At 45.0% G+C, this 27474-nt stretch overlaps 2 protein-coding genes across 2 annotated transcripts in view; one reads left to right on the top strand and one right to left on the bottom strand.

Annotated features, from left to right (window-relative positions):
* Positions 1 to 6035: 6035 nt before the first annotated feature.
* On the bottom strand, positions 6036 to 24453 carry LOC147727369 (uncharacterized). Its single transcript, XM_086963100.1, has 4 exons — positions 24363 to 24453; positions 12439 to 12876; positions 7839 to 8054; positions 6036 to 6323 (listed from the first exon to the last, which is right to left on the bottom strand). The coding sequence occupies exons 2-4, from the start codon at positions 12874 to 12876 to the stop codon at positions 6036 to 6038; spliced, it is 942 nt and encodes a 313-aa protein (XP_086819226.1). The 5' UTR covers positions 24363 to 24453.
* Positions 24454 to 24619: 166 nt separating this feature from the next.
* Positions 24620 to 27474, top strand: part of FOCAD (focadhesin) — a 1219893-nt gene continuing 1217038 nt past the window's right edge. Inside the window, exon 1 of the mRNA XM_086961452.1 lies at positions 24620 to 24712. The gene's annotated coding sequence lies outside the window, so the exon portion shown is untranslated. The remainder of the gene's footprint in view (positions 24713 to 27474) is intronic.

The following is a 27474-nucleotide window of genomic DNA, read 5'->3' as shown; positions in this document are numbered from 1 at the left end:
TGAGTGAGGCAATCTGAGGGTGTGTGAGTGGGTGAGACTTAGGGTGTGTGAGGGTGTGAGGGTGACTGAGGGTGTGTGAGGGTGAGGGGATGAGGGTAAGTGTGTGTGAGTGTGAGGGGTGTTGATGGTGAGAGGGTGAGGGGGCTGAGTGTGTGTGAGGGTGTGAGGTGTAGTGAGTGTGAGAGGGTGTGTGAGGGTGAGGGTGTGTGAGGGTGAGGGGGTGTGAGTGTGTGTGTGTGTGTGTGTGTGTGTGAGGGTGAGTGTGCGGGGGTGTGAGGCTGAGGGTGTTTGATGGTGTGTGAGGGTGAGTGAGGGGGTGTGATGTTGTGGGTGTGTGACGGTGTGTGAGGGTGATGTGTGAGGGTGATTGAGAGTGTGTGAGGGGGTGAGGGTGAGAGTTAGGGGGTGTGGGTGTGAGGGTGTGTATCGTTATATGTAATTGAAATGTGTGTGCTTTGTTTAATATGTGTTGTATTAAATAAAATGTGATAGAGCTTCCCTTTTGAATTGTCCTGCCTTATGTGTATGTTTTTATGTAATTAAACTGTGTGTGCGTATTTTAATATGTGTTGTGTTATGTGTGTGTTTTGTGTCTGTTGACTCCCGTATGAAATGTAATAATTTAAAAATGGCCGACGCAATGCGTCACTTTGACGCTACCTACGTCAGAGTTCTAGTTTTTTTGTTGTTGTCACTGTTCACTTTTGATTGACGTTTATTTGTAGCCAATCGGAGCGCTACGTTTTTGACGTAGCGTTCCGATTTGCTTACGTCAACGGTGGAATTCCCCAGAAGATCGAGAATGGTGGTGCGCGGAAGGCGTGCGCTTGTTCGTGTGCTGTTGCTGCGTCGTTTGACAGGTAAGATTTTATTCCTAAGTGATTTTTAATCTAATTTAATGTAGTATCCATAGTATGTATAAATTATTTAATGATTATGAGTGTATTTATATAAATGGTGACATTGTTTGTTAGCGATTGTAATATTTGTTATTTATTTCTGTAAATAAAATTTAACTCTTGTTTTTTATCGTTGATATGTAATGTATATGTTAGCGACAAATCTAATTTAATGTTTTTTTACCTGGTGTTTGTTATTCGACGTACATGAACTGTTTTTTGAACTTCGAAGGGCTTTTTCGTTTCGAGTATATTTATGTATGTTGTGTTTGCATTCTTTTGTTCCTGTGATGCTGAACTTGCTGGATTATATGTTATTGAGCTCTTCGATTTATTAAAGGATACTTATCTTCATATGCTGATTTCATTCTTCATTTCAATGTATTAAGAGTATGTACAGTGATTTAATGTGTTTAATTTATGTTTTTTGTTAAAGAAATGTTTTATTTTACAATCCCTTTCTGCATTTTTGTGTATTAATTGCTGCACTGTCCTTGCATTGCATTAAGTTTAAATTTTTGAATAGCTACAAGTGTGTAATCCGATTTTTACGTATTAAAATAAATATTGCTTCACGCTATTTATGTGTGGAGTTGGAGGGTGGAGTTGTAGTTGGAGGATAGAGTTGTAGGGTGGTATTGTAGTTATAGGGTGTAGTTGGAGGGTGGACTTGGACGGTGTGAGTGTGAGTGCATGTGAGGGTCTGGGGGTTTGAGGGTGTGTGATGATGTGTGAGAGTGATTGAGGGTGACTGTATTAGTGAGGGTGTGAGTGTTGTGAGTGTGTGTGTGAGGATGAGGGTGTGAGGGTAAGGGGGTGTGAGAGTGTCTGATGATAGGTGTTGGTGAGTGAGGCTGAGAGTTTGAGGGTGATTGTTGTGAGGGTGTGAAGGTGAGTGAGGGTGTGATATTTTGAAAGTTGAGGATAGATAATAAGTGTATCCAGCAGGCGTTTGTGACAATTATACCTTGTAATGCGCACATTTATTTGTGAAAAAATCCACCTATTGTTGTATACATTTTTAACAGATGGACTAGTAATATACATGTCAGTGTGAGTGTGTTGCATTTTTTTTTTATTTTGAACGTGTTTGTGTATTTTTTACAGTACGTCTTTGCCCAGTGTGTTAACGTATAACATTGTAATGTTTTTAATAAAGTTTTAATTTTAAAAAATGGCGTACGCAATGTGTTCCCTTTATTGTTGTAGCGTTCTAGTTTTTGTTGAAATGTTGTTATTATTTGAGGTATGACGTAATTTAGAGCCAATCGTAGGGCTAGGTTTTGTGACGTGGCGTTGCGTTTGACGTCCGTAAACGTTCACTTTCATAGATGTTTGTGAACTGTCGCGTGTAAAAGTCGCGTTGTTCTTCCTGTATTGTTCCTGCGTCGTTTGACAGTTAAAACTAAATTGTAATAGAATATAGATTATTTTGCGAATGTGTTTGCCATTTTTTTGAATTTTTAGTTTAGTCATGGACGGAATATGTGGCAGTCCATTTCCAGAGTATGTGTGACTTTGTAGTAGTGTATGCAGTCTATTTTCTTATTCAAACGTATTTATTGGTGGTTTGCTTTATATGTGTTAGATAATAAAGTGTATGCCAACTATCTTTGATGTATGCAACAGTAGGCATAAGGGTGTTGCTTCCTATTTATGGGCATACGGGGATACGTGTTTGGATGTTTTTTCTTTTTGGACTTTCCTAGATGTTCGTGAACAGTTGCGTGGGCAAGCCGCGTTGTTCTCCTGGTCTTGTTTGTGCGTCGTTTGACCGGTAAGTTTAAACTTTAATACTCAATACATAATTATGCGAAAGAATTATCTATTGTATAGATGTTGTTGTTAATGTGTGATATAGATAGATAGATAGATAGATAGATAGGTAGATTGAGGGCGATAGCTAACAACACAAGCAGCATGACTTTCCAGCAGCCTAGCAAAACTTACCAACACACCCGCATCACTTATTAAACAATAGGATCATTGTGGTGTTGCTGAATTTTTATGTGGTGATGCTGAGTGGTGTTGTGATGGTGCTGAGTACTGTTGTATTTTGGAGTGTTGGTGTGGTGCTGTATAGTGTTAATGTGGTGTTTGCGAGTGATGATGTGGTGCTTGAGAGTGATGTTGGTGTGTTGCTGCGTGTTGTTGTGGTGGTGCTGAGCGATGTTGTAGTGTTGCAGTGTGATAATGTTAATGTGCTGAGTGTTGTTGTGTTTGTGCATTGTGTTAATGTGGTGTTGCTGAGTGATAATGTTGTGGTGATGAGTGGTGTTGGGGTGGTGGTTAGTGGTGCTGTTGTGTTGTTGAGTTGTGCTATGTTGATGCTGAGTGATGCTGTTTTGGTGCACGGTGTTCCTGTGGTTGTGCACTTAGCACCACCAAAACACTTAGTGCAACAGCAGCATCAATCAGAGCAACACCAGCATGACTATGCAACACATGCAGGATGACTCCCCACCACCCTAGCAACACTTAGCAACACACCAGCATCACTCATTCATACCGTATTCTCACTCTTCATCACCTCAGCATCACTTAACAGTATAACAGGAACATTTTGCACCACAACAGCATTACTTAACACCAGTACAGCATCACTTATCAGCACAACTGCATCACTGTCCACCACTGTAGCATAATTGAGCATGCTTAGTGATGCTTGTGTATGTTAGATGTTTGTATATGTTTGTTGCTATTGGATGTGTTGCTTGTGAATTTATTTGCTTGTTAATGAATCGATAGATAGATAGGTAGAGTGAGGGCAATCGATAGATAGATAGCTAGACAGAGTGAGGGAGCTAGAGAGATAGTGAGATATATAGATGGCGGTAGATAGATAGAGTGAGGGCGATTAATAGATAGATAGTGAGTGTGATATAGATAGATAGATAGGTAGATTGAGGGCGATAGCTAGATAGATAGATATTAATACAAAGTGATGGAGATAGATAGATATATAGAGGGCTGTAGATAGATAGATAGAGTCAGGGCGATAACTAGATAGATAAATATTTAGGGCGATAGGTAGATAAAGTGAGTGAGATAGATCAATAGATTATATATATATATATATATATGCAAATTTGGTGTAAATAAACAATTTTTTACTGACCCCTTTTCAGGAACTCCTAATAAGATTAATGGTTATTATACCTGTAAAACCGATTGTGCGGTATATGTCCTAGAATGTACATGCCAATTATCTTATATCGGTAGTACTAAACTCCCTGTGTTTAATAGGATCCTTCAACATTTGCGAGCAATTGTGAATTCGGATCCATCTTATCCGGTTGCTCGGCATTTTAAACTTGTACATCAAAATAAATTGGATGACCTAAAATACTATGTAATCGACTCTGTTCCAAAATCAATACGTGGCGGAGATAGGGAGAAGAAACTCCGTCAGTTAGAGAGTAAATACATTGTAAGACTAAACACCAAGATACCTAACGGTTTGAACACAGGAGAGGATATGGTTAATTTTCTATGAATACAATTTATAACATTTAGTTGGGACTAATAATAGCTTTATATGTATATCTGATACTGGGCTCAATATCAGATTAATGAATTTAGAAGAATATGTTTACTTCATGTTGGTTTATGTTCCTCTGATACAGATATGCTATAGATGTGTATATATATGAATTTAGATTTTATATAGATGTGTAAAACATATTATGAATTTGTAGGATATAATGGATTTTAAATGGAACCTTTTATTGTATATTACCTAGTTGGTCTTCTAGTATGTTCTGGTTTGACTATAGGGTTTTCTAAAGAGAGGGTTATCAATCTATTATGAATTCGTCAATGTTGATTAGCACTTTATTAAGAATCCACGGAAATATCTAATCTATTTTCTAATTTTATATACAATTTTATACATATTTATATATATATATATTTATTTGCTGTGAATTGATCCTTTTTAATAGAATATATCAACTTTTCTAGTTTCAAGTTATAATACCATCAGTATATTTAATAAGAAATGTATCTCTGGGTGGTTGTATGCATGATTGCTTGATAAAATGCATCCGTTCATTCTCTAATTAATTTTTAACTTATCAATCATGAAAGGTTGTGTTCAACCACATGTTTTATTTGCACTAATGGGTTTTACTATGATCAATGATTTTCAGATTTGTACAAGATGAATATTACATTTCATAGAATAGTATCGGGCACTTGCCCCGGATTTTTCTAAATTATTGAAGTTCATTGACCTTTATTAATTTTTGACATTTAAATTATGTCGGATAATATATAAAACTAAATGGTTGAACTTCAGCAACAAGAAATGTTTTTGCACATTAGCACTATGTACTTTTATAGTCTGTTTACCCTGTTCATGAAAAGAATGGGAGGGTTTTACATTGATTCATAGTACTTAAGGGTGGAGTTTTTCCTGACACGTCATGTGATCAAGGCCGGGGCAACCCGGTTGAAACGCGTCATGTTGTGAGAGGCTGAATAAAAAGCACTGTAATTTTCGAAAACCTGTGTGGTGGTCCGTTCCTGGTGGAGGAGTTCGCTTTTTCTGTTCCAGGAGTTGTTTTCCATATATATATATATATATATATATATATATATATATATATATATAGTGAGTGAGATAGAGGGTGATAGATAGAGTGAGGGTGATAGATAGAGTGATGGCGTAAGATGCGTTACATTGATGCTTGTGTATGTTTTTGTTTTGTTTGTGTACGTTTTTTGTGAACGGTTAAATCTATTTAATTTTTGCCCTTGTGCATTCCTTACACGAGTGCCTACCTTACGCTTGTGGATGTTTTACTTGTGTGGATGCATGATGCTAGTGTGTGCCTGGTGTTGTGTGTGCCCTGTGGAAGCTTGCAGTGATGGACCTCTTTTGTATTTGCATGGCGTTAAAGCAAGCATTAGCAGTTGTTGTGTTTGGCTGGCAGAAGCATTGTATGATGGTTGTAGGTGTGTGTGACTATGTTGTATTAGTTGAGTGTAGTTGTAGTTGTATTTAGCCTCGCTTTTAAAAAACCAGACCATACAGGTTTATAATTTTATTTTCACACCTTTATTATTTTAGAAACACAAAAATATTTATTTTTTACTTTGTACAAAATGTAATAGCATGTCAACATTAAAGGTTTAGTCTGAACATATGTCTTCATCGTCTTTGTCTTTTACAATTTTAATTATTTTCCCATTACAAAAAAACACTTCACAATTTTGCGGCAAATAATGTACAAGCGCATCTCCAATGTTGTCCACCTCTTCATCCAACATAAACCATTTAATTAGTATGTCATTTTCTATGGGCATTGATTGATAAACGTCCGTGTTTGTCACTCTTATTGTTATTATACTTGTTTCTTCTTTGGTGCTTTCTACTCCATAAATTTCAATGTCAATATTTTCCTCTGGTGGTGCTGTTACCTGTTGAGAAAAAACAAATGCAACTATTATTTATTTTAATTTAATTTTTTATTTGTTTTGTAAGTACAGTGTGAAAGAAAGAGTGTGTTTGTGAGAGAGAGTGTGTGTGTGTGTGATAGATACAGAGTGTGTGAAAGATACACAGTGTGTGAAAGATACAGAGTGTGTGAAAGATACAGAGTGTGTGAAAGATAAAGAGTGTGTAAAAGATACAGAGTGCGTGAAAGATACAGAATGTGTGAAAGATACAGTGTGAAAGATACAGAGTGTGTGTAAGCTAGAGAGTGTGTGAAAGATACAGAGTGTGTGAAAGAAACAGAGTGTGTGAAAGAAACAGAGTGTGTGAAAGATACAGAGTGTGTGATAGATACAGAGTGTGTGATAGATACAGAGTGTGTGATAGATACAGAGTGTGTGATAGATACAGAATGTGTGAAAGATACAGAGTGTGTGAAAGATACAGAGTGTGTGAACGATACAGATCGGTGAAATATACAGAGTGTGTGAAAGATACAGAGTGTGTGAAAGATACAGAGTGTGTGAAAGATACAGAGTGTGTGAAAGATACAGAGTGTGTGAAAGATACAGAGTGTGTGAAAGATACAGAGTGTGTGAAAGATACAGAGTGTGTGAAAGATACAGAGTGCCTGAAAGATACAGAGTGCCTGAAAGATACAGAGTGCCTGAAAGATCCAGAGTGGGTGATAGATCCAGAGTGGGCGATAGATCCAGAGTGGGCGATAGATCCAGAGTGGGCGATAGATCCAGAGTGGGTGATAGATCCAGAGTGGGTGATAGATCCAGAGTGGGTGATAGATCCAGAGTGGGTGATAGATCCAGAGTGTGTGAAAGATACAGAGTGTGTGAAAGATACAGAGTGTGTGCAAGATAGAGTGTGTGCAAGATAGAGTGTGTGAAAGATACAGAGTGTGTGAAAGATACAGAGTGTGTGAAAGATACAGAGTGTGTGAAAGATACAGAGTGTGTGAAAGATACAGAGTGTGTGATAGATACAGAGTGTGTGATAGATACAGAGTGTGTGATAGATACAGAGTGTGTGATAGATACAGAATGTGTGAAAGATACAGAGTGTGTGAAAGATACAGAGTGTGTGAAAGATACAGATCGGTGAAAGATACAGATCGGTGAAATATACAGAGTGTGTGAAAGATACAGAGTGTGTGAAAGATACAGAGTGTGTGAAAGATACAGAGTGTGTGAAAGATACAGAGTGCGTGAAAGATACAGAGTGCCTGAAAGATACAGAGTGCCTGAAAGATACAGAGTGCCTGAAAGATCCAGAGTGCCTGAAAGATCCAGAGTGGGTGATAGATCCAGAGTGGGCGATAGATCCAGAGTGGGCGATAGATCCAGAGTGGGTGATAGATCCAGAGTGGGTGATAGATCCAGAGTGGGTGATAGATCCAGAGTGGGTGCGAGAGGTAGATAGTTGTATATAGGTAGTGAAATAGTTGTTATGATTTCAAGAAGATTTTTTTTTTTTTTTGTGCTTACTTCAATTTTGCTGTGCCTCGTTGTATTCAATATTTTCTGTGCATTAAATTCATGGACAGTCACATGAGTTAGCGTCACATAATCTCCAATATTTATGTGGAATAGTGTAGCTTCTCTCCACAGTGTCACTTTGATGTCATCTGTAGCATCTTTTAAAGTAATAGATTTCAGTGCAGTATCTTGTCCATTGATAAAGACAGTCTTTACGTCCTCTTCCTAAAAAAAAACCATTGTATTAATTTTTTAAGTACAGAACACATAGTAATTGAGCAATGTAGAGACTCCCCTGCGCCTCTTGGCGCTTTGTGTCCCTTCTTCCCCCTCCCTTTACCTCCGGACCGGCTCTCGGCTGAGTGTAGACGCCGAGGGCAGGGTCTCCGGTTTCGGCGGCCATATTGGGTTGGGCTGGGCTGGTGATGCGCTCTGGCAGCGCTACAAAAGGGCTCTGTTTGGCGGAGCGAGTGATTCTGACAACAGCTACTCTCCCCTCCTGAGGCGGAAGCCGGGAGGTCTCTTACCTTTTCCTTTAATTATCAGCATTTTAAATTGTGTAAAATCGCTTTTGCATACTTGATGTCGTTTTTGCACACTTGATTTTAAGAAGTGTGTAGAGACTCCCCTGCGCTTCTTGGCGCTTTGTGTCCCTTCTCCCCCCTCCCTTTACCTCCGGATTGGCTCTCGGCTGAGTGTAGACGCCGAGGGCAGGGTCTCCGGTTTTGGCGGCCATATTGGGTTGGGCTGGGCTGGTGACGCGCTCTGGCAGCGCTACAAAAGGGCTCTGTTTGGCGGAGCGAGTGATTCTGACAAGCTACTCTCCCCTCCTGAGGCGGAAGCCGGTAGGTCTCTTACCTTTTCCTTTAATTATCAGCATTTTAAATTGTGTAAAATCGCTTTTGCATACTTGATGTCGTTTTTGCACACTTGATTTTAAGAAGTGTGTAGAGACTCCCCTGCGCTTCTTGGCGCTTTGTGTCCCTTCTCCCCCCTCCCTTTACCTTCGGACCGGCTCTCGGCTGAGTGTAGACGCCGAGGGCAGGGTCTCCGGTTTCGGCGGCCATATTGGGTTGGGCTGGGCTGGTGACGCGCTCTGGCAGCGCTACAAAAACGGACGGTGATGACTCCGCGCAGCGGACGCGTTCAGCGGACGCGCCGGACCTGAGCCGGAGTCGTGCCAGAGTCCTGCCCGTCTGCGCTCGTCCGCGCTCGATCGGGCTCAGGGACCAGGCACTCTGGTAGGCGTTTGTCTTACTCTGTAAATGACCTTCTATTACTGAACTCAGGTGGGCATATCGTAAATTCCACAACGCTGTCTATCCTAAAGGAATTTAACATCTTACATTTTCCTAGTAGTAGGGACACTCTCCAACGATCTCCTTTGAAGCTTGCTAGTCTAAATACCAGGTCACTTCAGAAACATCACCTGGAAATATTCACTCTTTTACAGGATGAGACCATTGACATATTGACCCTTACGGAAACATGGTTAGGTGAAAACTCCTCCCCCGACATCATAGCTGCTCTCCCAAGTGGATATGATATGATCTGGCATAATCGTCCGGACGAGGCTCGAGGTGGAGGCGTAGCAATTATTTTTTAAAAACAGCTAACAGTGGCCAAAGTCCTAGCTGAAACAATAAATGCTGTAGATTTACTTGGAGTAAAAATCACCCTGAATAATTCCTGTTTCATCGTTCTTAATGTTTATTGTCCACCACAATTTACCTCAGTATTCAATGAACTCTTCTCCCCTATTGTATCGGATATATGTACACGATACAAGAAAATTTTGGTGAAAGGTGATTTTAACGTCCACTGGGACAGGGCAGACAAAGATCTGCCAACACGTCAGTTACAGACCTCCATGACCGCACTAGGCTTTGAACAACTAGTGGAAGACCCAACTCACATAAAGGGCCACACCCTCAATCTAATCTGGACCTCTATTCCAGAGGTGGCCCTCACGAGTATTGTACCATGTATCTGGTCTGACCACCATCTACTCCTGTGTGATGTTCCACAGGATAGTCCTCAGGTCAAGCTCCCGTTAAAAACTAAAAAAGTGCGTCAGTGGAAAAAAGTTGACTCGGTAACCCTAACCGATGCCCTTTCCAAATATTCACAACAGTCAACGAGTCCACATGACAGTCCAGATCTAGACCAAAATTACAACACCATAGTGGCGAGTCTTAGACAGTCTATCGACCAGATAGCCCCGGAAAAGACACAGAAAATAAAGGGCGTGGAAAAAGGGGCCCCTTGGTTTACCCCGATCTTGAGAGATCAAAAAAGAAAGCTTCGCCATCTTGAGAGATGCTGGAGGAAGTCTAAAGACGATACAGACCGCAAACTTTATAAAACATCTCTGAAGGTATACAACAAATTTATTGTATCAACTAAAAGGGACTATTACGAAACCCGCATAAAAAATGCAGTAAATGTCCAGAAAGAAACTTTCCAAATTTTAAAAGAACTAAGTAAGAAGGTGATAGATTGTAACACCTTCCAAGGCTATTTCCTGGAGAAAGTGGCAACCATTCTGTCAGATATTAAGAAGGATATCCCTACTATGCCTACTATTTTGCAAGCCCCCCAAACTCCTCCGAACTTCACCATCTCTAGTTTTCCAAGTATAGATTCTACAATTCTTAGACAGCTCGCCATTTCAACCAAGTCCGGTTCCCCCGCAGACCCTTGCCCCCCTGGAATCTTTCGGTTGGCGCTTCCCGTTCTGGAGCACCAGATCCTAGGCCTCCTAAACAACTCACTGGACACAGGCTTGTTACCAGCTAGTTTTAAAGAGGCACGCGTCAAACCCTTGATAAAAAAAACAGGGGCTGATCCGACCTGCTTGAAAAACTACAGGCCAATATCCCAGCTGCCTTTCCTGTCCAAGATTTTAGAACAGCATGTGTTAAAATCACTGTCATCTTTCCTGGAGTTACATCATCTACTCCAGGAGCGGCAAGCAGGGTTTCGTGCCCATCATAGCACCGAGTTAGTAATGCTCTCGGTGCTGGATGAGCTTAGATGCATGGCTGACAGTAAAAAAACAAGCTCCCTGATACTTTTAGATCTTTCAGCGGCGTTTGATATTGTCAGCCATGCCCTGCTCCTAGACAGGCTGGCTGTGTTTGGGATAAATGACCAGGCCCTCCAATGGTTAAAATCCTTTTTGCTAGGGAGGACTCAGAGGATCCAACTAGCAGACCGTGTCTCTGAGGTGGGTGTTTTGGAGTGTGGAGTCCTGCAAGGGTCTGCACTCTCACCACTCCTGTTCAATCTTTACCTGCAGTCACTGATAGACTCCCTGGCGAACATGGGCTGTAAAGTTTTTAACTATGCCGATGATACTCAGCTGTTGCTGAGTATCGACAATACAACATCGGCTCTGTCCATGGCCCAGAATATACTAAGGTTCACGGTGAGCTGGATGACGACAAATCTGCTAAAAATTTATCCAGATAAAACGGAGGTCCTGGTAGTTTCAACTGCCACCTCACCTTGGAATGATTTGTTCTGGCCCCAAGAGCTTGGACCGACCCCAAGGCCATGCCCTAGCGTAAAGAGCCTTGGTATTAAGATCGACCAGGAGCTCTCAATGATCAGCCAAGTATCCTCTGTTGTTTGAACTTGCACTAACTTGATTAGGCAGTTGCGAAAGTTAGTATCCTTACTCTCTATCACCATGCTCCGAACCATTGTTTCGGCAACAATAGTCTCCAGGATTGACTATGGGAATGCATTATATCTAGGTCTGCCAAAAAATCTGATTAACCGCCTGCAGATCACCTTGAATGATGCAGCACAGTTAATCTTCAGACTACCCAGACAGACCCATGCTTCCCCATTATTGCACAGGCTACACTGGCTACCCATAAAGCAAAGGGTGGAATTTAAAAGCCTGTGCATTGCCCATAAGGCAATTTTTGGGCAGGCACCTGCCTATATAAAAGAGAGGCTTGAAGTCTACAATCCCAAGCGAGCTTTAAGATCTTCCAACTCCCAATTGCTGTCATGTCCGCGCTTTAAAATGGCAACCAAAGGCGGCAGATCCTTTTCAATCCAAGCCCCTCAAATGTGGAATAAGCTACCTGAGGCCTTTCGTAAAGAAACTAACCTCCTCCTTTTTAGGAAATCTTTGAAGACACTTTTATTCAGAGATGCTTTTGGAGCTCTGTGAGTTAGGCCGATAATCCGAATCCCTGCTCACTTATCTTTTCTTGTTGCTGTATCTGTCAGAAGCGCCTAGAGACCTGACGGTGATTTGGCGCTATACAAAATCCAGATAACAATAACAATAACAATGTATGAATGGCAATATAAGGTGTCAGATTATAACACCCAACTGAACCTCCTTTCTAAAATATATCAGAGTTTATTTTTAAAAAGGGATCTTTAGAGGGTGCTAGAATTTTTAGTTGACTGTGATACACTGCCAGATTAAGGTTTTAAAACCTAGGACGTTCTACATAGTGTGACAGAGTGTATAACGCTATGTGTTTTTAGCTTCCGAGCTTAGTTAGCAAAGGTGTAATGTGCTTGTAAACTAACTAGACATGTTCTTTTAGTGACATTATTATATGTTTGCCTTTATACTTACGTCACATATTGTCCCTGAAACGGTCATAAGAGTTTTTAAACTTGCACGTTTGATTTCCTTAATGGGAGAAGCAGATGGTGCAGGCGGTTGCAAAATGTTCTTCGCTTGTTGGATAAGCCCCTCATCTATTTTCATAGCGGGAAATTTTGTTACTTTGCTTTGCTTAGTAATTAGAATTGTTTTGTTTTTGATGATGAAGTTGCGTATCAGTAGTCCACAGTTACTTTTAGTTTGCTCGTATAATTCTTCTTGATAACAAGTACATTTGATACTTCCAGTTTTATCAGCTAGAGCCAAATGAAATAGAATTTTTTGTTCTTGTTTTGCATTTTTGTATGTAGTTTTTCCAGAGCAGTTGATTACATTAACTCGTATGGGTTTCTGATACGGTTTGTTGTCATCGGTATTAATGTTAATGATTTCTTCAATAGACATCATCTGAAATATAAAATATGTTACAACATGTTAAATACAGACCCATATTGCTTTATGATCACTGTAATAGCATTCTAATGTACCATACTTGTGTAGTTTTTCATTAGTATATATATGATCTAAAATGGATTGGTAGTTAGTTGTGTAACTGTTAATGAGTTGTTTACATTGTAATTTTGCTTCAAAGAATCCAATTAATTGGTTAGTGTATGAATTTTGTTGAGATAGATCCACATTGAAATCCCCCATAATGATACATTTGTATGTGGGGTAAAAATTCGTAATATTTCCAATAAAATTCAAAAGAGAAGTTATACTTTTATGTGGTGGTTTGTATAGGATAATAATAAGGTAATCCGTGTTATTAATATGTACTGTAAAATGTAAAATGTCTATCCCTTCGTGTGTCTCATAAATAGGCAATATAAATAAATCTTGTTTGTAATACATTATCATACCATGGTTTGGGTTGTATGTATGAAATTTATCAAATATAATGTGATGGTATTGTAGTATCTTAAAATCTGTAGCTGTTGCCTTCCTTGTAGTGTTGATCTCAGTTAAGCAAATAATGTCTGCTTGTAATATATTCCTATCAGCTATCATTGATGTAAAAAGTTTCTGTAGTGATCTTATATTGTGTGCAATGATATTGAAATGTGCAGTGTATGTGTGTAACTGTGGGATATGTATTTCAAGTGGCATTTGTGTCCTTAATCTGTGCATTTCCTCATTAACTTGTGGCTGTACTATAATTTTGCCTTCATCAAAATTGTGTACATATACATTTTGTATTGATTTGGCCCTGCTAATAGCAACATAATTCAAATGATGAATCTTGCTGTTATTAAAGTGTATATAAAGTGGTTCGATAGTTGCACCTTGTGTGCGATGTATAGTCCGTGCTGATGCTTGGCGTAAAGGAAATTGCTTCCGTATAATGGTAATAAATTTCTTTGTGTATTGAAAATGTCTAGCTATAGCATGTATTGGTGTCCATGTGTTTTGAATTTGTGAATGATAGTATGAAAGCTGAATGGGAGTGAGTCTGTGATTTTCATTTAGGGTCCCTAGCACGCTGTAGAGGGAGGGGTTGAAAAACTAGGCATGATGAATGGGAGTGAGTCTATGTGTTTCATTTTATTTCTACACAAGTAATTTGTAATGAAAGCTAGCCATCCCTACGGGTGACTCGAAGTTGTGATGCGAGCCTGGAGTATGAATGTATCCAATGTATGCTGAGAGGTGGCCAGGAGGGGAGAGACGGTGCATGTTTTTTTTGTGGACTGTATGAGCGTGCTGGAGAGAAAGGGGAGAGGCGGCCAGGAGGGGAGAGGCGGACCGGCGCCCGTCAAAGCGAAAGCCGTGGCAGTGAATAAATTAGGGGAGGAGAAATGCCTGAGGCACAGCGCATGCTGGGGATAGCCGTGGGAGGGAGCCTTGTCGCTTTCATGTGCACGCGCTTTTTATGTCAATGCGCTTGCGCATTGAGCTTGAATTTCACGGGCACTGCAAGGAATCGCCATGAAATCGCAAGTTGGTTAAAGTCTGTTTAAGCCCCCATAGTCTCGCAAGCTCAATGCGCATGCGCATTGACAGGCGAGACCTAAAAAGGGCAAAGAAAAAGTACAGGAGGGAAGAACAAGCATTGGAAATGCAATAGGGCTCACATTCGGAAAGGTTGAGCTATTGTTCTTATAAATTACTTTTTTTTTTTTTATGTGTTGTTTTTTAAAATAGCTAAATTAATAGCTTTGTCATTTACAATGCCAATAGTTATAACTTTCGCAAATGTGTCACCTATAGCATTTGTAATGCAACATGTTTTGTATTTACGTGACTTAGATGTATTGATATTACAAATAACAATGGCTTATTTTTTTTAAAATAATTAATACTTAAATAATTTATTTAATTTGTAATGGCAATAGCTTAAACTTTTGTAAATAACTTTTGTGAAGATTATGTTCATTGTTTTTTATTGTGACGAAAATCCAAGAACAGAAGTGAAATATTAACATTTTTTTGTGATTTGTAATAAAGCTTGAAAGCTTGAAAACAGCTTGAAACATTGAAAGAACATATTTGAACCAGTGATGCTGTGGTGGTGCTGAGTGATGCTGTGGTTGCGCTGAGTGATGCTGTGGTTGCGCTGAGTGATGCTGTGGTTGCGCTGAGTGATGCTGTGGTTGCGCTGAGTGATGCTGTGGTTGCGCTGAGTGATGCTGTGGTTGCGCTGAGTGATGCTGGCGTGGCACTGAGTGATGCTGGGGTGGCGCTGAGTGATGCTGGGGTGGCGCTGAGTGATAATGTGGTGGCGCTGAGTGATAATGTGGTGGTGCTGAGTGATAATGTGGTGGTGCTGAGTGATGCTGGGGTAGCGCTGAGTGATGATGTGGTGATGCTGAGTGGTGCTGTGGTGGTGCTGAGTGATGCTGGGGTGATGCTTAGTGATGATGTGGTGATGGTGAGTGGTGCTGAGTGATGCTGGGGTGGTGCTGAGTGATGCTGTGGTGTTGCTGTGTTGTTGCTGAGTGATGCTGTGGTGGTGCTGAGTGGTGCTGTGGTGGTGGTGAGTGATGCTGTGGTGGTGGTGAGTGATGCTGTGGTGGTGGTGAGTGATGCTGTGGTGGTGCTGTGGTGGTGCTGAGTGGTGCTGTGGTAGTGCTGAGTGGTGCTGTGGTGGTGCTGAGTGATGCTGTGGTGGTGCAGAGTGATGCTGTGGTGGTGCAGAGTGGTGCTGTGGTGGTGCTAAGTGATAATGTGGTGGTGCTGAGTGATAATATGGTGGTGCTGAGTGATGAAGTGGTTCCGCAGAGTGATGCTGTGGTTGTGCTGAGTGATGCTGTGGTTGTGCGCTGAGTGATGCTGTGGTTGTGCGCTGAGTGGTGCTGCTGAGTGATGCTGTGGTGGTGCTGAGTGATGCTGTGGTGGTGCTGGGTGATGCTGTGGTGGTGCTGGCAGGTGCTGTGGTGGTGCCGGGTGGTGCTGTGGTGATGCCGAGTGATGCTGTGGTGGTGCCGAGTGATGCTGTGGTGGTGCCGAGTGGTGCTGTGGTGGTGCCGAGTGGTGCTGTGGTGGTGCCGAGTGGTGCTGTGGTGATGCTGAGTGGTGCTGTGGTGGTGCTGAGTGGTCCTGTGGTGGTGCTGAGTGATAATGTGGTGGTGCTGAGTGATAATGTGATGGTGCTGAGTGATAATGTGGTGGTGCTGAGTGGTACTGTGGTGGTGCTGAATGATGCTGTGGTGGTACAGAGTGGAGGGGGATGGATGGATGGATGGAGTTGTGGGATGGAGTGGTGGGATGGATGGATGGAGTGGGGGTGGATGGAGGGATGGAGTGGGGGGATGGATGGATGGAGAGGTGGGATGGATGGATGGAGTGGGGGTGAATGGATGAATGAATGGAGTGGGGGGTGGATGGATGGATGGAGTGGGGGGGTTGGAGTGGGGGATGGATGGTTGGAGTGGGGGGATGGATGGATGGATGGAGTGGGGGTGGATGGATGGAGTGGGGGTGGATGGATGGGGGAGATGGATGGATGGAGTGGAGGGGATGAATGAATGGATGGATGGATGGAGTGGATGGATGGATGGGGGATGGAGTTGGGGGATGGATGGATGGATGGAGTGGGGGAGGGGAATGGAGTGGGGGGGTGGATGGATGGGGGATGGAGTTGGGGGATGGATGGATGGAGTGGGGGGAGGGATGGATGGATTGAGTGGGGGGATGGAGTGGGGGGGATCGACGGATGGAGTGGGCGGGTGGATGGATGGGGTGGAGGGGATGGATGGAGTGGGGGTGAATGGATGAATGAATGGAGTGGGAGGTGGATGGATGGAGTGGGAGGTGGATGGATGGAGTGGGGGGGTGGATGGATGGATGGAGTGGGGGGATGGATGGATGGAGTGGGGAGGTTGGATGGTTGGAGTGGGGGGATGGATGGATGGATGGAGTGGGGGTGGATGGATGGGGGATGGAGTAGGGGGATGGATGGATGGAGTGGAGGGGATGAATGAATGGATGGATGGAGTGGGGGGATGGATGGATGGATGGAGTGGGGGTGGATGGATGGGGGATGGAGTAGGGGGATGGATGGATGGAGTGGAGGGGATGAATGAATGGATGGATGAAGTGGGGGGATGGATGGGGGATGGAGTTGATGGATGGATGGAGTGGGGGAGGGGAATGGGGTGGGGGGGTGGATGGATGGATTGAGTGGGGGGATGGAGTGGGGGGGATGGACGGATGGAGTGGGGGGGTGGATGGATGGGGTGGAGGGGATGGATGGAAAATGGGGGGTGGATGAATAAATGGAGTGGGAGGTGGATGGATGGAGTGGGAGGTGGATGGATGGAGTGGGGGATGGATGGATGGATGGAGTTGGGGGGATGGATGGATGGAGTGGGGAGGTTGGAGTGGGGGGATGGATGGTTGGAGTGGGGGGATGGATGGATGGATGGAGTGGGGGTGGATGGATGGGGGATGGAGTAGGGGGATGGATGGATGGAGAGGAGGGGATGAATGGATGGATGGAGTGGGGGGATGGATGGATGGGGGATGGAGTTGGGGTCCTGACTCGCTCAGAAGCGGTCGCTCCCCACGCTCCCTGCTTGACTGGTATCGTAGCGCTTTGCTACTCACTGCTACCATCTCCATTTGTTGATTTTCATAGCGCTTTGGTGCCTCGCATTGATTTCCATAGTGCTTTGCTGCCTCGCATTGATTTCCATAGCGCTTTGCTGCCGTGCATTAATTTCCATAGCGCCTTGTGGCCTGACTTATTTTTATAGCGCTTCGTTACATAGCCCACATTGCGCGTGCTGCCTCTTGTGCTTGTGTGACCTCGTGGCGCTGTATTCGAAACCTCGCATTGCTGGTTAATTTATATTGTGCCTGATTGTGTCGGTGCCTCTGCCCACATCTTTGCAGTGTTCTGACTTGTGCCCCAATCTCGTCCTGTTTCGCTTTTGGCTTGCTGCCATTTTGTTGTTGTGACTCCCAGCCCGTCTCTCCACCCCGCTCCTGCCTCCCAGCTGCCCCTCCCTCGCTCCGCCCCCTCCACAATCCATTTATGACAGATGCACTTACGCGCAGCGTTTACGTGCTGCGGGCGCGCCCCATGCGTGCCGAAGGTGCGCCAAAGGTAAGCCAGTCTACGCCCGTCCGCGCCTGGACTGGACCGCGCCCAGCCCCAGACCCCCTGCCCCCGTAAAACCCACTCCAGCCGCATAACGTACAACTCCGCAACCCTCTTAGCTCTCAACCCCGGGCGACTTCCAGACTGCCACCAAGCCGCCCCAGGACACACCCATGGACCCTTCACCTGCCACTCCTGCAAGTTCGACTGCATCAGGACCCACACCAAATCCACAAACTCCAAACAGAGCTCCGACACTAACCACCTATAGTGCATCCTGCTCAACACCCGCTCGGTCCACAGACACGCCATTGAACTTTGGAACCTACTCGACACCACATCACCGGACGTCGCCTTTCTTACAGAAACCTGGATGAACGCCTCATCAACGCCCGACATCGCCATAGCCATCCCGGACGGCTACAAGATCATCAGAAAGGACCGCATCAACCAAACAGGAGGAGGCATCGCCATCGTCCATAAGAACACCATCCGCATCACGACCAGTTCCGACGATAACCTCGCAGCTGCCGAACACCTTCACTTCCAGATCCACACCGACCCCAAGACCACACTCAGAGGGACCCTCATCTACAGGCCACCAGGACCCCGCACACAATTCAGCGAAGACATCTCTGACTTCATCAGCCCACACGCCCTCCCCTCCGAGGACTACATTCTACTGGGAGACCTCAACTTCCACCTGGAAAAGAACAACGACAGCAACACCACCACCCTTCTGGACAACCTCGCCAATGTCGGACTCAAACAACTTGTTGACACCTCAACCCACTATGCCGGGCACACGCTCGACCCAATCTTCACCTCCAGTAAGCACATCTCCTTCAATCACACCACTGCTCTCCATTGGACGGACCTCAGCTGCGTTCACTTCAACTACATAAAGACTACGACCCACAACCACCCACAACCGATTCCCCGCAGAAACTGGAACAAAATCACCACCGACCAGCTCTTCACATCGCTTCACCAAAACCCTCCTGCCAAATCATCGGACCCAAACCAAGCAGTCACCAACCTCACACAATGGATCACCCACAGCGGTGACGAATTAGCACCCTTGAAAAACCATCAAATCAAGCAAGGTAGGAAAAAAGCCCCCTGGTTCAATGTTGACCTTAAGAAATCCAAGAAGACCTGTCGCACCCTCGAGAAAGCCTGGCGAAAAAACCCAACCACTGACAACCTGATCACCTTCAAGAACGCCACCCGCAAACACCACCAACTGATCAGATCCACCTAGAAATCAGCATTCAAGGATCGACTCGAAAACAACGCCCACAACAGCAAGGAACTATTCAACATCGTCAAAGAGTTCACCAACCCCACCGCCGGCAACAACGATATCACTCCCTCCCAAAACCTCTGCGACTCTCTAGCCTCGTTCCTCCACAACAAAATTGCTGACATACATAACAGCTTTGGCGACCAGTCCACCCCACCCTCCTCCGATCTAAAACCCCCCTTTAACACCCTTTGCGCCTGGATCCCAATCACCACTGAAGACACCATCCGCCTGATGAACTCCATCCACTCAGGATCGCCAACCGACCCATGTCCCCACCACATTTTCAACAAAGCAGACTCCATTATCGCACCCCATCTCCGAGACGAACTGCTCCCTCAACTCCGCTACCTTCCGGGAAAGCTGGAAACATGCCAAACTCAGCGCCCTCCTGAAGAAACCCACAGCAGACCCCACCGAACATAAGAACTACCACCCCATTTCACTCCTCCCATTCCCTGCCAAAGTCATTGAGAAAACAGTCAACAGTCAGCTCACCGCCTTCCTCGAATCCAACAAATCACTCGACCCTTCACAGTCCGGCTTCCGAGCCAAACACAGCACCGAGAGATCCTCATCGCAGCAACAGACGACATTCGAACTCTACTGGACAACGGAGAAACAGCTGCCCTCATCCTACTTGACCTCTCCGCAGCCTTCGACACAGTCTGTCATAGCACCCTTATACAATGCCTCAGCAACGTCGGAATACAAGGAGAAGCATTGAACTGGATCATCTTGTTCCTCACCGGAAGAACCCAGAGAGTCCGCCTCCCCCCTTTCAAATCGGAAGCCACTGAAGTCATCTGCGGCGTTCCACAAGGATCATCTCTCAGTCCCACCCTCTTCAACGAATACATGAGTCCCCTCGCATCCATCGCGTGCCAACACAACCTCAACATCATCTCCTACGCAGGCGACACCCAGCTGATCCTCTCCCTCACCAAAGACCCAAACACCGCCAAAATCAACCTACACGATGGGATGAAAGAAGTGGCCGAATGGATGAAGAACAGCCGTTTTAAACTGAACTCGGACAAAACGGAAGTCCTCATCCTAGGTTCATCCCCCTCCGCTTGGAACGACTCATGGTGGCCACCGGCCCTGGGAAACGCACCCAAACCAACGGACCACGCACGTAACCTGGGCTTCATCCTGGACTCCTCCCTCTCGATGACCAGACAAGTCAACGCCGTCTCGTCATCTTGCTTCAACATCCTACGTATGCTCAAAAAAATCTTCCGCTGGATCCCCACCGAAACAAGAAAGACAGTCACCCATGCACTGGTCACAAGCCGATTGGACTACGGAAACACACTTTACGCCGGAACCACAGCCAAACTACAGAAAAAACTCCAACGCATCCAGAACGCCTCAGCCAGACTCATCCTAGACATCCCCCGCCAAACTCACATTTCCGGTCACCTGAAAGACCTCAACTGGCTACCCGTCAACAAGAGAATAACGTTCCGTCTCCTCACCCACGCACACAAAGCCCTCTACGACCTAGGACCCGAATACCTCAACACGCGCCTGTCCTTCTACACCCCCACCCGCCAACTACGATCGTCCAACCAAGCCCTCGCCGCAATTCCACGCATCCAAAGATCCACCATGGGGGGAAGATCCTTCTCCTACCTAGCGGCCAAGACCTGGAATTCTCTCCCCACCCACCTCCGCCTTTCACAGAACCACCTCTCCTTCAGAAAACAACTAAAAACCTGGATATTCAATAAGTAACGTACCCCCCCTCCCTCAAGCACCTTGAGACCCTCTGGGTGAGTAGTGCGCTATACAAATTCTAAACTTGAACTTGAACTTGGGGATGTATGGATGGATGGAGTGGGGGGAGGGGATGGAGTGGGGGGGTGGATGGAGTGGGGGGGATGTATGGATGGATGGAGTGGGATGGATGGATGGATGGAGTGGATTGAGTGGGGGGATGGAGTGGGGTGGATGGAGTGGGGGGTGGATAGATGGAGTGGAGGGGATGATTGGTTGGATGGAGTGGGAGAGATGGAATGGGTGGGGGATGGATGGATGGAGTGGGGGGATGGATGGATGGAGTGGGGGAATGGATGGATGGAGTGGGGGGAATGGATGGATGGATGGAGTGGGATGGATGGATGGATGGATGGAGTGGGGTGGATGGATGGATAGATGGATGGATGGAGTGAGATGGGGGGTGGATGGATGGATAGATGGAGTGGGGGTGAATGGATGGAGTGGGGGTGGATGAATGGAGTGGGGGGTTGGATGGAAACACTACAGAAAACATAAGATCTTGTGAATTAGAAGGCCAAGATTACTATCGGCAGTCAGAGATGCAGGGTGAGGTAGGGTTTTAAGTGGGAATAAAAACAAGAAATGGGACTGTAACAGTGAGAACGGAACACATAATAGTCCTAGGACGGTCACACCCTCTGCGAGATTCCATGACAGAGAGGGGCTGTGAAGGATGGAGGGGCGACAGTCAGAGGCCATGCGCGGTGGACATCAAAGGAAGGGTGGGAGGGGAAAAAAACGCATTAGCAAACACCAGGGGGGCGGGGAAGCAGATTGTCTTCAAGCATATGGGGAAAGCGAGGCACTACAGAAAGGCGAGCGTTACCGAGTATCTGTTCGGTGTATTTTTCCACCCCCTCTAACTCCTTAGAGAGTTTGCATTGCAACGCATGACAGACAATTATAGATCTCAAAATTGTACTGATAATCACACAATCAATTGTTTATCTGGTTGTGTTTTCTCGTTGCACAAGGACTTTTGAAAATATGTAAATTAAGTCCCAAAATGCAAGCCAGACGTATTGGCTTTGCCAATACATGTTTTACGCCCCAACCTAACAGAAATGTTCGAGGGGTGTTTGCATTTCGAGCCCATTGCACCATCACAAGGGAAACACAACAAATACATCATACATAATGTTAAAACATCCATTGATGGGAGAAGAGAACTAGCATACAAACAGGACAACTGCCAGCAACCCATCCAGGCAACAAAATAGGTGTGAGTGGAAGGAACCGCTTGCCTACCTGCTGCAACCACCATTTCAGAGTTGGAAACTGCAGTACATTAAGCCTCTGGTTAAATGCGGGGGTACAGCACAGCCCCTCCTGGGAAGCGGAGGGGGCGACAGCAGCCCCGGGCGGAAGACGGCGAACATTTTGTTTCAGGATAATCGTTTTTAAGTGGGATAGAGCATATTTTTTTCAACAAAGTGGTGCCCACGTAAACATGTGGTCAGTCCAAGGGATGCTCTTTAAACATAAACAGTCGCTGTGAAACAGGCCGTGTACATTTCTAATGTGCAGTAATTGCTTAAAGTTGGTGTGTGAAAAGCCTCAGTATTATTAGACAATGATAACTGCGCAGTAGGAACAGCAAGACGCATGTGTTATTCAAAGCGTTTAAAAGAAGCGAGAAAACACGACTGCAAACAGCAGCAGCTAATGTTTTATTGGTAGGAACCATTAGCTAAAGGGCAGTCACCTCTGGAGAGTCACCGGACACTTAGAAGGAAGACTGCCCAGGATAGCGCTGCATGGATATTTGTAATGTATTTATTTATGTAATTTATTTATTTATTTTTTTAATGCGTTTTTATAAAGCGCGAACTTTACCCGTAGGTGTCAGAGCGCTTTACAAAAGGACCAGTTACATTACATAAGGACTTCAGACTAGAGTATATGAGTTACATAAAAGCGCTGGGCTGCAAGGAGAGAGCTGGACTGGACTGTTTATGTGTCTGCCTTCTAGAAAACTGTATCTCTGACTTATGTTACGGAATACTATAGCAGCTTGGTTTGTTTATCTGTCGTTTTAATTGAAGTTAATACATCGTAAAGTAGTTTAGCAGTCTTTTAAAACATCGGGTTGCCTATGAATAATATAAGATGTGAAGCACTCAGCAATGGAGCTGCGAAATAAACACGCAAGATGGATCCGGTTGTGGCTGGCAATAGGGGTTTTAAATAGTTACTTGACTAAAGACAAGGGTATTAAATCACTTGATATTTTCAGATACACGTGGTTCAAGGCTCTATCACTTGCTTTTTAAGCCACGGTCTTGAATGAAACGTATTTAAACAAGAAGTGAGTAAACGTGGGCTTGCTTTGTGAAGTAAATAATTACAAGGGAGGAAGGGTGACGAGATGCACGGGGAGCAGCAGGCCGTGCAGTGAATAATTAGGGGAGGAGAAATGCCGGCCTGAGGCAGAGCGCACGCTGGGAGAAGCTTGTGGGAGGGAGGCTGGGCTGCCTTTGATGTGGTGATGCGAGGCAGGCGGCTGGTGGCATTGTGCACGCGCTTTTCAGGGTTTGCGCTTGCGCATTGAGATTGGTTAAACTCTGTTTAAGCCCCTATATGTCTCGACCTCTGAATGCACAAGCGCATTGCAGAGGTCGAGCCCTAAAAATGATACAATCAATAAAGGCAGATGAAAACATAGTACAATTACAGAAAGCAATACAATGCAATATAGCGAGCAGAACCTACGGCCTACCACTGACCACCAGGGATGAGGCGCAGGTGGTAGCCTGCGGGTGGAGGCGGGCCTCGAACACGGTCAGCAGCGGCAGCTGGGCTCAGGACACGTGGGCGCCGTCAGGTGGAGCTGTGCGGCTTGGGGAGCGACTTGCCTGGAAGTAGGGTCAAGGGTCAATGCGATACATGAACATACATACAACATTTTGAAAAAGGAGAAAGTGAAAAAAATCGGGGGAGTTTATTTTCCCCATTGACTAACATTGAAACAGAGGCGAGACAGCTAAAATAAAGCCGTTTTTGGCTTTAAAAACTAGGAGTCTTCTGCCTGAATTCAATGTTAGGCATATATGGGAGAAGTACAGTGCGAGATTTTTTTCATCTATCTTGTTTGTATCTGTAATCTATAAGTATGTACATTTTCCTCATGTAACTGGTTCTATTGGGAAGCGCTCTGACACCTTTGGGTGAAATCCGCGCTTAAGAAAAATGCATTAAATAAATAAATATCTCCCTGCCTACAAACGAATGGCAAAACCAGTTAAGGTTTTAGCTTACTTGCGAATCTGCAGCGTCGAGTAGCTACGTGTGTCAATATCGATCACAAAATTCTCGGTAACTATTGGGAGCATAACACAGACAGAGATTTGTTTTTGCCGGCAAATCAAAAGTAGGCGGACCTACATGTGAGGCCTCTCGCGCAGTGTCCAGCTTTGGCACTTCTAACCAATGGTTGCAGGAGTCCTCTGTCCGTCACATGCTCTAGCAGCGTGACGCGACAGTCATGTGATGTTGCGTGGTTGCCTACGTATTTTCCTCTAATAGAAACTTCTGCCTGCCATGTTGAAGCCGGTTTGAGTTGACAGCAAAGCAGTGGAATCAATGAGATTCTGTGTTGAAAGTGAAAGGTAACGGGCGCGTTCTGTAACACTCCTCTGAGTTCACGTGGTCCCAGCGGGTTTGTGACTCGTGTATAATGGGTAGCATAGCCCCGCTGCTTTTAGTGAGGCTTCGGATTAAGTAGTGGCAACGGTGGCCATGTTTACTTTTTGTATAGCACCTTCTTCACTTTTTATGTGCAACCCTAGACAGCGTCTCATATTCAGGGCAGGTGCTACACAGGTACTAGCGGCTTGCGCATGCTTCCTTAAACGTCATTATAGTTAATTAGCATTTGCATACATGCTTTCTCAACCACAGCATATGTACAACATGAAAAGTTGCAGAGAAACCTTCTCACACAGCAGGTACAACAAGACCTATAGTAAGAAAAAGATTTTAGGATGTAATGGTAGAAGGATTTACAGCCCAGATTGTTTTGAAGTTGGTATGGTGTCATATTTATTGTAAGAAATGCATGTGTTAATTTTAGATATGGAAACTTGCTGCTCATTAGCTTTGATGTTCGATATGCTCAGGGCCCAAGTCTTAAACAAAGAGGTGGGGGAACTAACCAAGTTAAGTAACATCATAGTGCGTGACATCACAGGAAGTGACATCTCAACCATGATTACACAGGAAGTGACGTCATATCTTAAAACTTCACACATGTTTTGCATGTCTACATTTGAGCGCGTTATGTGATTTAACAAATGAGTTTTTGCATCTGGGTTGTGCCAAAAAAGTGATGCAACTCGAGGCAAAATGTGGCCCTCAATGTACACATTGAGGGCCTCATTTACAACTTTTTAGCACAGAGCAGTGCCGCAAGGCAGCCCTGCTTCAAAAGGAAAGTGCAGGAATGTGCTGTGTTAATGAAATACGGCGCATCCCTGTCCTTTCTGCGTCCTCCGACGCATAAATTGGTGCCTAGCACCAACGCAGACACCTTTGCACCATGGTGCAGAGGTGTCTGCGTTGTTGGCAGGATTGTTTTTATGAAGGAAGGGACAGCTTCTTGCATAAAAACAATAAACTGAGGCATTTTCCTCTTTCTATGTGTGCCGAAAAATGCAGCACACATATAAAGAGGAAACAAGCATTGGAAATGCAATAGGTCTCGCATTAGGAAAGTTTGAGCTATTAGTATTGTAAATGACACTTTTTTTATTTGTGTTGGTTTTGAAAGTAGCAAAATTAATAGCTTTGTCAGTTACAATGTCAATAGTTTTGACTTTTGCAAATGTGACACCTATAGCATTTGTAATGCAATGTGTGTTGTATTTACGTGACTTAGATGTATTGATATTACAAAAAACAATGGCTTTTAATTTTGTAAATAATTAATACTTAAATAAAAGTTTTTGTAATTTATAATGGCAATAGCTTAAACGTTTGTAAATTACTTTTGCGAAGATTATGTTCAGTGTATTTTATTGTGACGAAAATCCAAGAACATTGCATTTGCACCTACACACACACAGAGCCACACTCATATAGATGTGGTGGTGGTGGATCTGGGGGATATGGTGGTGGTGGATGTGGTGGTGGTGGTGATGGTGGATGTGGTGGTGGATGTGGTGGTGGTGGTGGTGGTGGATGTGGTGGGGGTGGATGTGGTGGTTGTGGGTGTGGTGAAAGTGGTGGTAGATGTGGTGGTGGATGTGATGGTGGATGTGATGGTGGATGTGATGGTGGATGTGATGGTGGATGTGATGGTGGATGTGATGGTGGATGTGGTGGTGGTGGATGTGGTGGTGGATGTGGTGGTGGTGGATGCGGTGGAAGTGGTGGTGGATGTGGTGGTGGTGGTGGATGTGGTGGTGGTGGTGGATGTGGTGGTGGATGTGGATGTGGTGGTGGATGTGGTGGTGGATGTGATGGTGGTGGATGTGATGGTGGTGGATGTGGTGGTGGTGGATGTGGTGGTGGTGGATGAGGTGGTGGATGTGGTGGTGGATGTGGTGGTGGATGTGGTGGATGTGGTGGTGGATGTGGTGGTGGATGTGGTGGTGGTGGTGGATGTGGTGGTGGTGGATGCGGTGGAAGTGGTGGTGGTGGATGTGGTGGTGGTGGTGGATGTGGTGGTGGTGGTGGATGTGGTGGTGGTGGTGGATGTGGTGGTGGTGGTGGATGTGGCGGTGGTGGATGTGGTGGTGGTGGATGTGGCGGTGGATTTCATGGTGGATGTGGAGGTGATGGTGGATGTGGTGGTGGATGTGGTGGTGGATGTGATGGTGGATGTGGTGGTGATGGTGGATGTGGTGGTGGATGTGGTGGTGGATGCGGTGGTGGATGCGGTGGTGGATGCGGTGGATGGGGTGGTGGTTGTAGTGGATGTGGTGGTGGATGAAGTGGTGGTGGGTGTGGTGGTGGTGGTGCATGCGGTGGTGGTGGATGCGGTGGTGGTGGTGGATGTGGTGGATGTGGTGGTGGTGGATGTGGCGGTGGATGTCACGGTGGATGTGGAGGTGGGTGTCATGGTGGATGTGGAGGTGATGGTGGAGATGATGGTGAATGTGGTGGTGGATGTGGAGGTGATGGTAGAGATGATGGTGGATGTGGTGGTGGTGGTGGTGGTGGATGTGATGGTGGATGTGGTGGTGATGGTGGATGTGGTGGTGGATGTGGCGGTGGTGGATGTGGTGGTGGTGGATGTGGCGGTGGATTTCATGGTGGATGTGGAGGTGATGGTGGATGTGGTGGTGGATGTGATGGTGGATGTTATGGTGGATGTGGTGGTGATGGTGGATGTGGTGGTGGATGTGGTGGTGGATGCGGTGGTGGATGC

Source organism: Lissotriton vulgaris, chromosome 3_1 (genome assembly GCF_964263255.1).
Source record: "Lissotriton vulgaris chromosome 3_1, aLisVul1.2, whole genome shotgun sequence".
NCBI classification, from domain to species: Eukaryota; Metazoa; Chordata; class Amphibia; order Caudata; family Salamandridae; genus Lissotriton; species Lissotriton vulgaris.
The sequence above is the reverse complement of the archived record's forward strand: the minus strand, read 5'-3'. Positions and strand labels throughout refer to the sequence as shown.